We start from the raw sequence: 16,928 nt of genomic DNA on the forward strand, positions 1-16,928 counted from the left end.
TTATTAGTATCATAAATATGTTTAAACTTGTTCCAAAGATAGGTGGAAAAGTGAGGTGCCTTATAGTGAGGTACATTAGTTACCAAAATACTAAGGATCGTTACACGATAAACAAAAGCTCCATTTTTTTCACCAAAGCTTTGCCAATGTGTTACGATCAAAAATAGGATAGGATGCAAAAATCAGATGACAGGAAGGGTACTCTATGACGTCATAATGACGTCACAATAAACTACCGAGCTCGTACAATAATTAATTGTAGAAAATAAGGTCGTGAAGCATTGTAATGAGATTCCAAGTCATTAATTTGGCATTTTGAGGGTCAGGGAATTGAAGAGTGATATAATCGGTGACATATTAGCTGATTTGCTGTTGCAGTGACGTCACTATTTTCATATTTTCTTGAAAAATCTAAGCATTTTTGATTATTGACAAAAGTGATACAATGACGGTATTTGTCATGCACAAAATAAATTGTGCGGCTCCTTGAAATTGGTCTTTACCACATCCATTTGTTTTGACCATTTACTATAGCTGGAAGACGTAACGTTCTTCTTATAAGTGTTGTTTATTACGGGTAATGAGGTATGGGTTAGGAGCCAGACAGAAAGGAACGTGTTTACCTGAAATAGATTAACAGAGTGGCCGGAAATGGTGATGGTACGTCCTTCAACAATGTATTACAAACACAATAGTGCAGCAAGTCATGTCATGCAGTTTGTAAAGGTTTTTAGTTTGGGACGTGAAAAAGACAACCAATTATTCATGATGCACAAGTACAAGTGTGTTTCTCCATCAAATCAAAGATACTTGAGAGGGGAAGATAGGACAGCATGTATCTAATTGTACGGTGACCTCTGAAACACCATGACGTCATCAAAATGCGCTATGGGAAAGGGCGCCGCTTATGGCTGGTAAGTAAACATGCTCTCGGCTATACAGAACGTATGCGTGAACTATATGACAAAATAACCGTTAAAGACAAATACAACGAGAAATGAATCCAAAAAAGAAAGCAATGAGTGACATGATAAAAACAGCAGTTGAATATTTTGTCATGTTTATACGTCACAATACATTTCGTTATTGAGGGGATGAGAGGAAGTAAATCCAACCATATCATTTCAACTATATTTTTCTGAAGTTGAAATGGAACTAAGATCAATTGTGATATTACACTCCTCTGTTTTCAGATTTTATACATCCATTTTTAACGTTTTTCATTGAAGTACATTTTGTTTTTAAAATAAGGAATCTATCCTCAAGGAAAATAGCCCTTTTATTTTTATGATAAGAAATTCTTGTAACAGTTGGATGATTGGTAAATAAAATGAAGGAAATGATAAAAATGAAAAGAAAAATCAGTCAAAGACCTGAAAACGTGACCAAATTTCTGTCAACTGTTTTTATGTTCATTAAGTACTTCACATAATCAATAACAAGTAATTTCCAAAACTTCCACATTTTTTCCTTATATTACATTATCTTTCTTAAATCAATCTTCATGAATGTAATCAATAAATAATATACTATAGGAATATTTCACTTTAAATACTTTATGAATAATTTCAATTACAAAAGCCTCCTGAACAATTAAAGTTCCTGTGTCATAACTGTTCATTCCTTTTGTTTTTGATTAATGGTGGGACTTTGCAGTTGGATTTTGAAATCAAGCAAGCAATCCATATAAAGGATAGCTGTTTGGAGATTGTGTAATAAACCTTTGGGCATCAAAAGATCATTTACATTTGTGCCGATTTTCTTCAGCAAATGGGCAAATCGCAAATGCAGACATATGGAATATTTTGATCAACTTTAAATACTCTTATAAATAACATACATATATTCTACAAATGAATATGCAATATTTATTTTTCATTGTAAATGATCAATGAAAACTTTTAAATTATACGAAATCCTCTTGAACAAATTTAGTTGCTCTGTCATAAGTATTTCGTTTTCATTTAACAATGGTAGGCCTCTACAGTTGAATTTTTAATCAATCAACTAATCAAGTGCTATGAAGGATATCTCGAGAGAGATTTTTGTCATTTTGCATGAAATTTTAATTTTGGGCATCATTTACATCGGTGCCTTTTTTTTCTTCAGCAATAAGACAAGTGGCAAACTATGCAGACACATGGGATATTTTGATCAACTTTCTGTTTTTTTTCTCTTTCCTTTTTGGTCAGTCTTTCTTTTGGTCAAGTCCTTGTTGTAGAACTTTACTGCACCCCATCTTTAGGCTCATCTCATCCAGTGTTAAAAAAAAAACCAGGTCTTTCGGACATGATCTCAGCCTTCTGCTTCAGGATTTCAAAACTAGTGTCATTAAACCCTGGTTGAACTTGTACTCTCTCTAACCATCTTCTTAAGGACCGTTCACTTGGTAAGGCAAAAAGCTTAATCTTGCGACAAAACCTGTATGCTGCGGGGCTCTGGTAGTGCAAAGCACAGGCCATAAGTTTCTCATTACTTGTATATCGTCTACCTTTCATTCTCCTTTTCCCAATTCGAAGCTGACTTGCAAAGAAATGCAAGGCAGTTTCATCTAAGAATTTAGAAGCATCTTGTATGATGTTTTGGACTGAACCACATTGTTTGGGTATCTTTTCTAGATTAGCCTTTAGGTGTTTTACTTTATTTCTTAGTCTGTGTATTTTGACCCTTTCTGTAGACTTAACCTGATCTTTGCTGGTTGTAGCAGCCTGTGAAGTGCCTGCAGAAGCTTGTGCACTCTCTACAAAGACAAAAGTAAAAAAAATAATTTTAAAAAGGATTTTTACTGCACATAATAAGGTACATAATTTCATTTCAAGTGCCCACACTTGGGTCCCACAGAAGTGAATTCAGGATATTCACAATGCAATATACCACCAAGAGTTTGCTGCAGAGAGTCCATTCTCCCCCTGCATTGTTGGAGATGGTCAACAATTCTTCCTGCAAACAGTTCAGGTGCAGTTATGTTTTCTTTGGCTATAAACAGAGAAATTAAAGACTTTCCTTACCAGGTTCATTTTGTGTAGGCTGTGTTTGTTCATCAGAATCTGGGTCTGCATTGTCATCATTGTACACACTGCTTGGCTCTTGTGGTTCAGAAACTTCACTGGCAGTGGGTTTGATCTTTGCATAAGTGTGGTCTCCTCTCCCTCTGGATGCGTAGCCAAACTGCAATCTAAAATATTAAATTATAACAATACAAGGGACTTAAGCAAAACCTGCTGAACATTATAGATCCACAAGGTCCATTTAATACAAAATACAAGAAAGATGATATCATTAGAGAAGCAACCATTGATACTGTAAAATGTAGTTTTTCTTCAATCGATTGAAAAAATCTGAATGTTGACTAAATGTCTGAAAAAATGTAAATCTGTTTGTATTACTAATCTCATTCTCCCAGATTCAAATTGTGATTTCAGACAAATGTAAATCTGAAACACTTCATGCCTGGGCATGTTACAAGAGATTTTCTGAGAAATGTGCTTCTAGATGAAGAAGTGAGTTTTAACAGTCCACCATTTAGGAACTTTTTTTGGCCATGCAGTATCCAGTGTGCATCCAAAGGCCCAAACACTTTTATGAGATGTAAACACTTGTGTATGTAGGCCCAACATTTTGTAATAATGATGGGATTGAAGCTTCCTTGGACACTTTCGGCATTTCGTTTATACACTTGAATGGACTTCAATATCTCTGATTTCATACCTTGCTTACATCTCTTTTCTGTACTGCTGGTACCAGTGTCCCTACTTTGACGTTTGCCCTTCAGAGAAATGCTTGGTGGTGGGTTAGGAATGTTAAACAAAGTGGGTATAGCATTCCACACTAGCCTTCCACACAGGATTTGAGATTTCTCAAAATGTTCTGAACATATTCTACAGTTTCTATTGAGGTAGTCTGCTGACTTTTCCCGCAAATTATCTCGCCTTGTGGCTTGCACCCACTTCGCTGATCTGTGACCAAAGAAAAAAAAAGGCATATACATAATTCATTCATATTTTCATCAATTAATAGGGCTAGTTCCATCCCCAGTATTTAACAAGATCATAGAGATAAAACAAAAACTTGCAAATTGGGAGCACACATTTACCTAGCAGGTTACAACAGGATGTAGGCCTTAAATTAAAATGATAATGGTAAATATGAAGGGAAATGTTTCATGGCATTGCAGGCCTAGGCCTACCGTACATGGTAATGGACAACACTTATTTTCCCTACTGTGACCTAACACAGCAGCTATCAGCAGAAAAACATTTCCTTAAAATTCATATAGCAAGGAAAATATTGATGCATTTACTGAAAATTAGTGAAAAATCACCAGTCCATGGGATTTGTGCACAGGGTGCTGGATGTAAAGTGATGTCTAGTAAATGGCGGTTAACTAATAGGAGCCTATTTCCTATTTTTAATTTATCTAAAAAGCTAGGCCCATTCATTCTATTAAAGTACTCTGCTCATCAGGCCTAGCATGGGCACACTCACGACTGGTCTCCATTATTAGACCTGCAAATTCAATAAATTAGACCCCTCATCTCATTCTCGCAGTCGGCCGGACACTAGGACAAGCTCGTCCATTCCTGTCCATAGCAACATGCATAAATTTTCCCCTTCGGTTGGCGCCAACTGTATTAATTGTACACGACGTTCCAGGATGTCCGACGTAACAGTTTGAGCAATTACTTCCGGTTTCACTGTTTTGCGCGGACTGTCCTATCTTCCCCTCTCTAGTATCTTTGATCAAATGCACCATCCTTGTCGTTGATGGACCGTCTATCCTACTGAAGTATCCACCAGACATCATCTTCTGTGTGACACGAGCAGAGCATCTCTGAAGGTCCACTGTGCGAGTAGTTTATCCTTTCTTGTTATCTTCCACATAGCTGGATTGTGACTGAGATCGTGCAAGTAGATAATCTTTAAAAAGCTTCATCTGTAGTCTTGCTCATTAATTATTAGAGATTTTGGTAAAAATGAACAGAAGTCTTTGTAGAAATTGTAGATATAATTCACCTCGCGTAAAATATACCTTCGCAAGTTTACAAACTTCCACAAAACGTATTATTTTGCAACATTGGAACGTATAAAAGTATAGGGGCCTACTACCTTTTTATCATGTTTATTGCTCATGTGAACTGTTACATTCGTATTTCAGGACAGTCATCATGGATTGGACTGCTTGCATTATCTGCATGCAAACTACACCACAAAAACTACGTTGTCCACAAACAGGTTTAAATTATAACGTCGGAGAAGTATATGCTCAATTCCTAGCAAATGTTGAAGGGTTTAGGGCAATAAATGCATTGCCAGTTGATGTAGAATACGGAGCCGAAGGGACTTTTGAAACTTTTCTGAAAAATAATGCCTCAGGGCATCATTCTTGAGGTATTCATTATGAGGTAATCATGACATAAGACATTGCATTTTAACGAATCATTGATCACAACAGGGAATAGGAGCGAGGGTGTAATGTACATGTACACACGTGTTTAATTTAATATGTTAAATTAGGAAACATCCCTCATTTTATCAAACTATTTGTACTATTAAATCTCTTGAAGATTGGCAACTGCATTGATTTCCTTGATCTCAGAAACGTATATTAAAGATAAAAAAAGTCCATGGCTTATTCCTTACTAATTTCTCAATTTTAATGTATAAGTGTGTTATAATCGAGATGAGACGAAGGAGGAGTTGGCCAGTTGCATGGAGTCAAGGGAGGTGTGGCGCGTCAGGCATCGTTCCCGCCTCAAGACGGCCTCACGGCAACGTCTCGAGCCGACTTGACTGACTGTGTAATAATTAGCCAATGATGTCATAATGATGTCATAAGTGGCCCTTCCCATCATCCAATTTTTTGCATCCTACCTTTTTTCGAAAAGGTAAATCATGGAGATGCTTTGGTGTGAAAATGGTTCTTTTGTCCACCGTGTCACGATTTTTTCACTAAGGTACCTCACTTTTATGCCTATTTCTTTGGAACAAGTTTAAACATTTAAGATACTAATAATCAATTACAAAAACTCTTTTGGCACAGAATTTGAACCTTTCTCTCTGACTTAACAACATCTCACAATACCACATACGTGTACTGTTTGCATGTTAAAACAAGGTGTCAAAGTGACTACCCAAAATCCATGATTTTACCCAAGAAAAACAGGGAAACAAACCCTGAAAGTTGCATGAAGATACAGTCTTCCAAATGGGAGAAAGTGATTTTCAAACATTTCGCACGCGAACATCCACATGTCTGTGTAGCTGTTACTTCATTCAAAGTAAAGTATTACGTAACCTTTAGAAATCTGCCTTTGTTAGCACATGGCTGTGCCTACCCTTGTTTGACAGCCCCTACCCCAATTTTTTTTTTTGGGGGGGGGGGGGGAATGAAGAAAAACCTGAAAACCATCAATTACACTACCTTTTATCCTTATACCACGTGCAGACACCTCCATATGATCGTTGCCCCCCCCCCCAAAAAAAATTGCCCAATAAAAAAAATCCAACCTAACCTACCTACTCCATTTTCAAATGCCGTGTAATCAGAAGAATAACCATTTGGTTTTTTTTTGCCTTATAATAATAGAAACATGTTTCATGTGGTGATTGGAAAGTTGTGGGCAAATAAATAAAAAAGGGACAAAATTATAAGCATATTTATAGAAACCCACAAATCCCTTAAATTTGACCCAAAATATCGCATTTATGGTCATTTCTATGAACAAAAAATCCAAGTATGTCTTTAGCTGGAGCATTTAAGGATAATTTAAGAAAAAAAAGGTACCCTTTTTGATGTATTTTATTTTTTCTTTCAAATTATCCTAATGTTTACAGGAACAGGAGGTTGACAAGGACCAGTTGGATATATCCATCGCAACCCACTATTTCTCACCAATAGTTGCATCCTATGCATCGTTGGACAATGAACTCCACTTACCTTATGCATCCATAAGAACTAAGAATGACTTCCTGTTTGTCCTAAAACAGGTAAGAAACTACTGTAGAATTGTTTGGATCACCCTTCTGCTATCTGAACAGACAGTAAAAAAAAATATTTTCCTGTCATCCCTTTTAGGCCCCCAAAAAAGTCTCCGGTTTCTGGTATGCGCGCGCGTCGCCGTAGCCATGCGCGTCGGCAAAATGAAAAGTTTTTTTTTCAATGAAAGATGATGTCTCAAAACCGCCAAACTCACTGGTTTGACTGGAATCCTGCTGCTGCACAATTTTAACGTGTTTTTAGATTGGGTTATGGTTTAGAATAAGCTTTATGTGGCCTCTCTGGACTCCCATATATTTGCACTAAGTTTAGTCGGGCACCATTTGCAGTCATCAGCCGACATTTGAAGCAAAAAAATCAGGTAAAAAAAAAAAAAAGCCGCGTCGCCGCACCACTTTTTGGGCAAGCTCCATATCAGAAACCGGAGACTTTTTTTGGGGGCCTTACACAGGCTAGTCACCAATAGTCACTCATTTTGAGTTCAAGGAAGAACAATCATTCAAAAGGCGTGGCAATTATCACGCACCTCCTAAGACTTTATGCGTGGGTCATGATGGCCGCAGGGATATGCGGATAAAAACAAGGTGGTAAAACAAACTGTAGTGGAGTCTCATGTTGCATATTTTTTAGCGCTTCATAAGTCAATGAGACTGCACGCGGACAACTGCTGTATACAATGCGTATGAAGATCAAACTGTTTTCATGCTCCGGGCTCGGTGACTAAACAAAATCAAACAATGGCCACTTCAGATTGTGTTAAAAAAAAATTTCTTATACGTTTCATGCCAGTTTGTCACATTCCCCAAATATACACCTGCTGTAATGAAATATTTAAATTCATATCAGTTATGTGACTGAGAGCAGTGCTTTGCTCGTACCCACTGCCCTGCAAACAGAGCAATGGGATACGCTGATGAGCTTCACAGAATCTTGTGAAGGAAGTGGGCGGGGACGATAAATTGGTGTTACTTTTTTACTTGGCCTTATATTATAATGTAAAGTTCGGGAGGGAGGGATCTGCAGTGGCGTCACCAGACTTTTCAGTCTGGGGGGGCACAGGGGGGGCACCAGCATTTGATGGGGGGGGGGGCACTTAGGTGGATACGGATCGCCGTCCTGGGGGAGGGGTCTAAGGGGAGGGGGTGCCCCCCTCCCCTTTGGAAAATTTTCGCATACGGAGGATGGGCTTGATGCAAAATGGTGCCACATTTGATGCTAAATTCGATCTGAAGATATCTCCAGAAATTGCTATTTAACCAACTCAGATGATGGGAGTTGAATATAACAAAATATATATATATTTTTTTACCAACCCAAATCTCAGATGGGGGGGCACTCGGGGGGGCACTAGGTTTTCCAGGGGGGGCACGTGCCCCCCCTGGCCCCCCCTTGGCGACGCCACTGGGGATCTGCACAAGCATAGCTATAATAATAGTAATAATAATAATAATTATATTTATAACGCACGTTTTCCAAAGGTTACAAAGCGCAACCAAGGACACCTCTGATAGTAGGAAAAACCAAAAAAGAACATTAACATGAATCAAGTGAACAGGTAGGTTTTAAGTGAGGAATAAACATATGTATTGTAGCGCAAATTGGTAAACATTTTCATGACTTACTTCTCACGCGGTGATTCTCTCTAATTCTGGCAGCTGGTCTTCATTGGGCGATAGAAACTAGCAATTGGGTGTTTTTAGCTGCACACATAAATGTACATAGCGCGCAAACGTGAGTGCTTGGCGGTACAGGGTACCAGGGAAAGCGCTGTTGCGCATTGGGATCTTTACTGAAGCCAAATTTAAAGCGCGTATTTTAAAGTTGCTAAGGAGCTTGGTTACGCGTACGCTGTGGGCGCGGCGCACTTCACTTGCCATTTTGCTGTCACTTTGAGCGGACATGCGCTGATCTCTACAACTAAAATCGTGAGTAGAAAATAGTGTTATTTATATCGTGACACTTTTCCCAGCTATTTAATTTAGGGCAAGTCTAGCTTGGGGTAATTTAGCGCACAGTTATCCAAAGTCCGCATATTTTTAGGTGAAATTTAGGAGAGAAAATAAGCCAGATATCAGTCGAGGCTGAGTTCCAGATAGATCAACAGTGCCTACTGCACACGTTTAGTTACCGGACCACGCAATATGCGACTAGGGAGTACGGGTACCAGTTGCCCTGCAAACCATGCATTCAATACACGTCTTTTTACTGACGGTAACCAGTGGCAATAATAATTATGTGGCTACGGCTAGTCACCATTATGCGTATAATAGATCATGCGCAAACGCACGAGGTATCTGCCAAAGCTAGCCATAGCCAAGTCAAACGTAGTAGTCAGATTATGTATGTCATTTATGTACGCTGCATGCCGGTACGACGGTCACCAGAACGATGGAACATTCAAGGCGGGATTTGGATTTCGTTAAGCAACAACTGCAAGTGCATTTTAATATTGGTCTCGTGCTGGTCTTGGCCCAAAATTCTGAGAACAGTGGGTGCAAGACCAAGACCAAGACCAGCGTTTTTTTCCGAGACCATGCGTGGTCGAGACCAAGAACACATTCAAACTGGTCTCGAGACTGGTCTCGAGACCAAGACCAGTCTCGACGGCTACAACACTGGTACATGTACCTCCGATTCATTTGGTGCAAATTAAATGATGCATCGAGTAGTACAAGTTATATTTTGTTTCTGATTGTCAGTTACTTGCTTGCCAAATAGGGTTTGCCTGCAGCAAGTGGGGATATATTTTCCCCGAACGGACGCACCCCCCGGGTTGTCGTGAACCCACCGCCCATATAGAATCCCCATTGCGTGCGGAGCCGCTCCTGCTTGCAACTCAATATAATATTTTGTGGGAGAAAAAAAAACGCCACAGTGTTGAAGTGGAGCATCAAACTGATTGTGGGATGGAGTTCCAGATTCTTGAATCAGCCACAGTGAGAGCCTTATCTCCTGCTTTCCTTGCAGTGTGAGGAATACGTATGTTGCCCTGGGAGCGTAAGTTTCTTCGTGTCAGTGCTGTAAGATCCAGTGAGCTTGAAATGTATTTTGGAGATGAGTTAGTGTTTACTTTGTACATTATTAAGGCTGTCTTGTATAGACGAATCCAAGCGCGGTTTACGAAAGGGCGCCTCTTTCTTTCCCGCCATTACTGGGACGCATTTTGCATTATGCATGTGACCGCTGACCTCTGATTATCGAGTTAAGTGCACAGTGGCAGACGATCAACAACAAAATTATGTATTTTAGACCTTAATGTTTTATTTAGATTGTTGTTCTTTACCACATTGATGGTGTAATTGTTTTGCTTCAAGAAAATATGTCTACGAAAAAAAAATCCTCCAAGACATGACTTAAATTATTAATTTATGCGCACTGCCCGGCGGAATTTGTCCGTGTCATAGCGCGCAATTCGTTCAGTCTTCGACGGGGCTTGCGTGGCGTCAGCCCCCCGTGCAGTCAACTGCATTCACGGTGCGAATATTTGGGTGTCATGACATGGTGCAGCCGTGTACAGCTGATTTATTTATTGCCAGGATTAGGTTTTGTATCTGAATAGCTACCAGCATCACGACTGGACACAGGTGAGTTTCGCTTCTGACATGTCTGACAATGACGCGAAGAAAGGCTTACTGAAAGAGAACTTGAAGGTTGAACAAGCTGAAGTCGAATTCGAAGTTGCAAATTTTCTGGGTAGGCCTAGCCCTATAGCCTGACGTTTTACATTATCATCATGATCATGCATGATTAGTACTGGCAATACTTCATGTACTTTTAGCAATTCATGTACGCCTTGTAACAGGCCTAGATTTTCTCATAAGTCCTGTGCAATCCCTTCCCAAGTTTAATAATAATTGTGCACAATTTTAATTTTCCAAATTATCATATAAATCAGTGTCAGTGATATAAGTCATGGAATGTCAATGGTCATGATCAGCAATATTGTTTTTGTTCATCTTATAACAGGCCTAGCGTTTTTCCAAATACATGTAATTCATGGAGTGGACTGATGATTTACGTCAGTGGCCTAGGCTAGAATTTCAAGGTAATTTAAACAGAAGGCACGATCATTTACAGATTACAATTTACAGATAACTTTATTTTCAATAGGTTTAGAAAACTATGCACAATCATATTTTGCAATAGAACTATGAATTATCTTTGGCAATTAATAGTCTGTCTATGGTCAGTTGCAGGATTTTTTTTTTTTGAAGTTGCTTTATTTTTTATTTTGTGATATGGATGAGGCTGCATATGTATACATTTTAGTAAATTTAATTATTTTTTCAAATCTTAATAAATATGAATTACCTTTTTACATGAAACATACATAAATTTTAATTCAATTCATCTATTATCTCAAATAGTCTTCATAAATAAATATTAAAATTTTTACATGAAAGACATGTGCGCTGTAAGTAAATTCAATTATTGTTTCAAAAAAATTAATAAACATTACCGTTATCTCATTTTAATTTCAGATATTTATGACTTCTACATAAATGGACCTGCATGCGATGATCATCCCAATTTAAATCATCGAAGTATAAGTGAAGGGCTTAACTACCTTCATTCCGGATGGGTAGGAGCTATAAAGCATTGCTACAAAACTGTTAATAAGGACATTATTACACTGGCTGTTCAAATTCGCTTTTCCCAGAGGATAATCAACTTTCACAATGTTGAAGTAACAGTGAATAAAGCAAATAGGCAAATAGTTACTGTTAAATGTAATTGTACTGCTTCTGAGGGGAAATCCTGCAGCCATTCAGCTGGCCTTCTCTTCAAAATTGTGGAAGCTAACAAGTGTGGATTCACAGCCAGTTCATGTACGGATAAAGAGTGCATCTGGAATCATTCAACACAGGAAAATGTACTTCCAGACAGCATAAGTAATATCCGAGGGAAGAATGAATCCACCGTCAATACAAGTCTTGCATTTGATACTGATGAGCAACTTATGGACCATTTGAATAGTTCAACACTGAAGGAATTATCTGCAATACCCGGAACTATTTTAAATCACCTTAAATCAGCCAAGCCATTGTCCCATCCCCACAACAAGCGCACACTACCAGACCATGAACTGCACAACACCAACATGGAGTGCCCTGCATGTTTCATGACTTATGAGAAATACGTGCACCTTTCAACTACTGACGCTGTATTGCTTGCACAGTCTACAGTTAACCAAAAGTGTGCTCTGTGGACAACACAGAGAAAACTTCGAATAACAAGCAGCACAGCAGCTAGTGTTCCCAAGAAAGTTGGCACAGACCTGCCAAGTGGATTGCAAATCATTTGCACCCAACATTCTTAGGAAATTCTGCAACTCGTTATGGGCAAGAACATGAAGCGGTTGCACGTGAGCAGTTTGAGAGGGACACTGGTAAACATGTGGAAACCACTGGTCTGGTTGTCAATTCAGAAGAAAGATGGCTAGGAGCCAGTTTAGATGGAATTGTAGATGAAAATACCATCCTTGAAATTAAGTGCCCCACACAACAGAAACTGTCTAAATATGGTTCTGTCCGTGGCTTGATAAATAGTGGACAGTATGACGTGAGAGTTCAGCATGATGGATGTTTCTATTTACGAGAGACAACAGCAGCAAGTGGCTATTACACACAAGTACAAATTGCAATGTTTTGTTCACGCAGGAAAATGTGCAAGTTCATGGTGTGGTCCCAGACTGATTATGTCATTGTAGATGTGATGTATAATGAAGAATGGGTAAATAACAGAATTTCACAGCTTAGAGAATTCTATTTCATACATCTACTGCCAGCCCTTACAGATAACATTGCTAGAGGGGATCTACATATAGTTGACTTACAAAGCTAAAATGGAATGGATATCTGCAAACAAACAAAAGCCAAGATTTATATGATTTATGGTTTTAAGTACAAGTACATGTAAGCCTTACAAGTTAGGAAAGCATCCACATGCAGAAGTACTCAGAAAAATATGTTATCTTCAAGTAAACTTGTATCCTCCACCCTTATTGGTCAATCCTTGGCAACAACATATCACACTGTTCAGATTAGTTTTTTTTGCCCTTCACCATCGGTGAAGGGCAAAAAACAGATTCGAACCGGCCACCCGATCCCGTTAGCTCGGTGGTCGAGTGGTAAGACATCTGCACTAAAGCAGGAGGTCGAGGGTTGGAGTCCCACCCGAGTGATTTTTTCCAATTTTCACTCGGGAGGTAACACACTGAGTATACAGTGTTTAAAAAACGTCCGTGAAGGGCAAACAATTTAATTTGATTTATATTACCCCGACGCAAAATTCCATCTTATAATATCACACTGTTGCATCAGTGTGATACACAATGTATATCCTTTCACACATTCCCTATTCTAAGCTGCATGCGCAATAATCGCTAAAAGGTTCTTGTTAAGCGTGCTAGTTCCAACACACATGCCCATTTTATACTGTGCATCAAGTTTACTTGAAGATAAATTTGTTACCCCGCTCTTACTCATAGAACACGGCAAAATGTCGTGTGTCTGTGTCCATAGACGCACTACATTATTCCGTGTTACACACGCACTCGCGGGATAACTTAAAAAAGTATGAAATATGTATTTAGCAAATTATTTAAAATTTCAAACATGTGATGTAAATTTATGGGTGAGGTTTTGAACAGCGTATACATGTACCACCAGGAAAAAAAATTGTGCAAAATTTAAAACTTGGTTTCATGGAGGTGTGAACTTAGTATTGACTACATTGTAGCTAAGCAGGATAAAACTCAGTCCTCATCTTCAAACAACCATTCATCCTCAAAATCATCATCCGAGTCTGTGATCATTTCCTCAGTTTCAGGCTCTCCTTGAATTAGTAGCAGTTGTAGATTACACAAACCTGCACATACAGTGACAATGTTGTCCACATTCATGACACGTCCTGGGATAACTGTGCTTAATATCTTGTAACACTTAAGGCGTCTGATGGCTCTTTCCACATGTATACGAACATTTGCAAGTCTCCTTGTGCGTGTAACCTCCTCTTCTGGAAGTATATGGTCCTTGTTGCCAGTGGTGAAAGCTGGGATGGATAATTTCACCCCCGGTGGCAGAATGTCATCAATGGTAAACCCCTTGTCAGCAAGAACTTCATCACCAGGTTGTAAATGCTGTAAAATACCTGAACTTTGAGTGATAAATTTGTCACTTGCACGCCCACCAAATAGTTTTGATAAGTACATGACAAAGCCATTAGGAGCAATACAATAAATACTTGAATGTATTGTGATGCTTATAATTTGAATAGGTCTGAGCACGTTGTTTCAGGTTCCGTGGTCTTTGTACAAACATTTCGGTACAATCTATTATACAAGTGGCCCTAGGATAGTGTTCTAAAAAGCATCTTGGTCTGATCCTTTGCAGTGTGTCCCTCGAAGGCCAAAATATCAAGTGTTCACGCATAAATCTTGCCAAGATGGGAATCCATTCTCTGAAAATCTGGCATGCTGTAGATTGGGAAACCTTAAACGTGTTCCCAAGTCAAAGAAGAACAAACCAAGTCGGAGTCGCATCAACACAAGCAGAAGTTGATTGCAGAGCTTCATCTTGAAAGTTGGCACATTTGGCAAAATTGACAGGCATTTAACCAATGCCCAAAATACATGAACACTCAAGCCAGTGTAGAATTTGCTCTTATCATCACCCATATCAGATGCAGACAGTTCGGGAGAGGTATCCGTCTGACATGTCTGAGTTGCTTTCACTTGGCTTTTTATGGGGCAACTGCGATTTTTAGCATATGTGTGATCTGCAGTGCTAAAATCATACCACTGCACTGAGGCGTCTTTACATGTAGTTGCTAAAGAAGCAGGCAGTATGGGTTCTCCACACACAGGGGAAGCATGTGGCATCTTGTGAACGGCATGCACAGACACAGATTCTTGCAGCTTAAAATCTCTTCTCAATCTTGGGGCATGTCTGCCGGAAGATAGTGGTTTCTGTAATAACAAAAGTGTATACATGTACATTCATGAAGTACATGTGCATGTACTAGCACCCTCATGAACTCTATCCCCAGACCATGTGGTCATCTTGCCCTTAAGCTTACGTCCCATTATAAAGCTATGTAAATTTCAAACTATAGCATAACCACCCCTGGCTGAAAGGTAAGGTCGGAAAAAAATATTCAGACACCTGACTCTACTACAGCAACCTACAGATTGTCAAATTATTTACCTATCAATGGATTAAACATATTTAGTAGTAATGTGCCATGATTTTAGAACTTACATGAGGTTTATATCCCATGTGCAGTGATGGGTAGGGGTTATTCTTTGATGGTTTCCCATCCTGAAAGTGGATTGAGCAAATCTGCAAAATGAAAAAAAAATGAATAAATATAAAACTAAACCTAAACAAATTTATTTATTTGGTCAGATATATTGGCTTTGGGCAGCACTGCAGGTTACTGTCCCTCCGTTCATCACCAAACACTTCAAAAAAGGGAGAGTGCTGTTTTTTTTATTTTGCAGGCTACATGTATTAAACAATTTATTGGACTTTTTTTTTTTTTTTTTTTGTTGTAATTTCGCAAAAAAAGTAAACCACACTTCTTCAATAGCCTACGTGAAAAGTAGATATCCAGGCATTTCTGGATCAATTTCCCTTGTAATATGAAATAATATACACCACAACATGTGTAAGCACACTTCCAAACTGGAAATCAACTGTCTGGCTAGTCTAAGTTTTATTACTTAGGCCTAGGCAATAAGTAATAAAGTTATTAACTACACTTGTCAGTTTATCAGGTAATTTACAAAGGTGTGCATACTCACCCTGCTATTTTTAGTTGGCTCAAAGTCCTTTCTATTAAGGTTTTTAATCCAATTATTACGGCTGCTGAAGGACCACACCTCACAGTCACTGCCGGCGGGAAATCTGTGTAGCTGCCATGGTTGCACACAGGAACATTCACGATGAGACTTTGGAGAGTGCAGATCGCACACCGACGTTTTCCACTCGGACAGCTTTTTGCTGCTATTTTTGCAGCCCACCACCGCACAAACTTTTCCTGAATTTCCCGAACTCATTTCCTCTTTGCCTTTAATTTGGTTTACTTGAAATTGACTTTCACCAATGTATCTGTGCACAAAATTTGACAAAAATGCGTCCCAGCAATGGCGGATTTGAAGAGCGCCATCTTGTGACAAAAATACAGCGGTGCCGAAAACGCGTGTAATGGATTTGTCTATATGATGTGTTTCTCGACCGGGAGCCAATGAAGCTGCTGAAGAAGTGGGGATGTGTGAGTGTGTTTTGGAAGGGAGAAGATGACCCGGGCTGCTCTATTTTTAATTTTCTGCAAGCGGGCCGGATCAGATTTAATTGCTTGAGTCTGTTGAGAAGTGAGTTGCAGTAGTCGATTCTTGATAGCACGAGGGCATGAGCAGCTGCATGACAAGAATCCACATCGATGTACTTTCTCATTCTGGTGATGTTACGTAGATGATAATTGGCTGATCTGCAGACTGATGTGACATGTTCATGCATGGACATTGTGCTGTCAAAGATAACACCCAAGTTACAGATTGAAGATGATGGCCGGAATGTTTATTGTTTATATTGAGGGTAAGATGACTGAGACGTTTGGAGTTGTGCTGAGATGAAGCAATGAAGAAATGTGTCTTGTCATTCAGTTGGAGTTTGTTGGCTAGCATCCAAGTCTGAATATTCTGCTTCATTCTGAATATTCTGTGACATTCTGCTTCATTCGGGATTGAGGGGTCAAAACAGACATAGACCTGAATGTCGTCAGTGTATAGATGGAATTTGAACTCATGCCGTCGTTACGTCGTAGAACGTCCCCAACTCGTGAAATGTACGGTGAGAATAGCTGAGGGGCTATGACGGATTCATAGCCATAGGCGTAGCCAAGGGGGGCCGTGCTGTAAAAAAAAAAA

General features: G+C 39.1%; 2 protein-coding genes across 2 annotated transcripts in view; both read left to right on the top strand.

The window, feature by feature from the left end:
- LOC119734786 (Hermansky-Pudlak syndrome 1 protein homolog) overlaps nucleotides 1-16,928 on the top strand; it is a 129,644-nt gene that overhangs the window by 3,949 nt on the left and 108,767 nt on the right. Inside the window, exon 2 of the mRNA XM_038208343.1 lies at nucleotides 6,835-6,987. Within this exon, the coding sequence (XP_038064271.1) occupies nucleotides 6,835-6,987 (153 nt within the window). The remainder of the gene's footprint in view (nucleotides 1-6,834; nucleotides 6,988-16,928) is intronic.
- Nucleotides 8,561-12,403, top strand: LOC119734793. The gene has a single exon (XM_038208355.1). The coding sequence runs from the start codon at nucleotides 11,394-11,396 to the stop codon at nucleotides 12,315-12,317; it is 924 nt and encodes a 307-aa protein (XP_038064283.1). The 5' UTR covers nucleotides 8,561-11,393; the 3' UTR covers nucleotides 12,318-12,403.

The sequence above is a fragment of the Patiria miniata genome, unplaced genomic scaffold (assembly GCF_015706575.1).
Source record: "Patiria miniata isolate m_02_andy unplaced genomic scaffold, ASM1570657v1 HiC_scaffold_10, whole genome shotgun sequence".
Taxonomy (NCBI): domain Eukaryota; kingdom Metazoa; phylum Echinodermata; class Asteroidea; order Valvatida; family Asterinidae; genus Patiria; species Patiria miniata.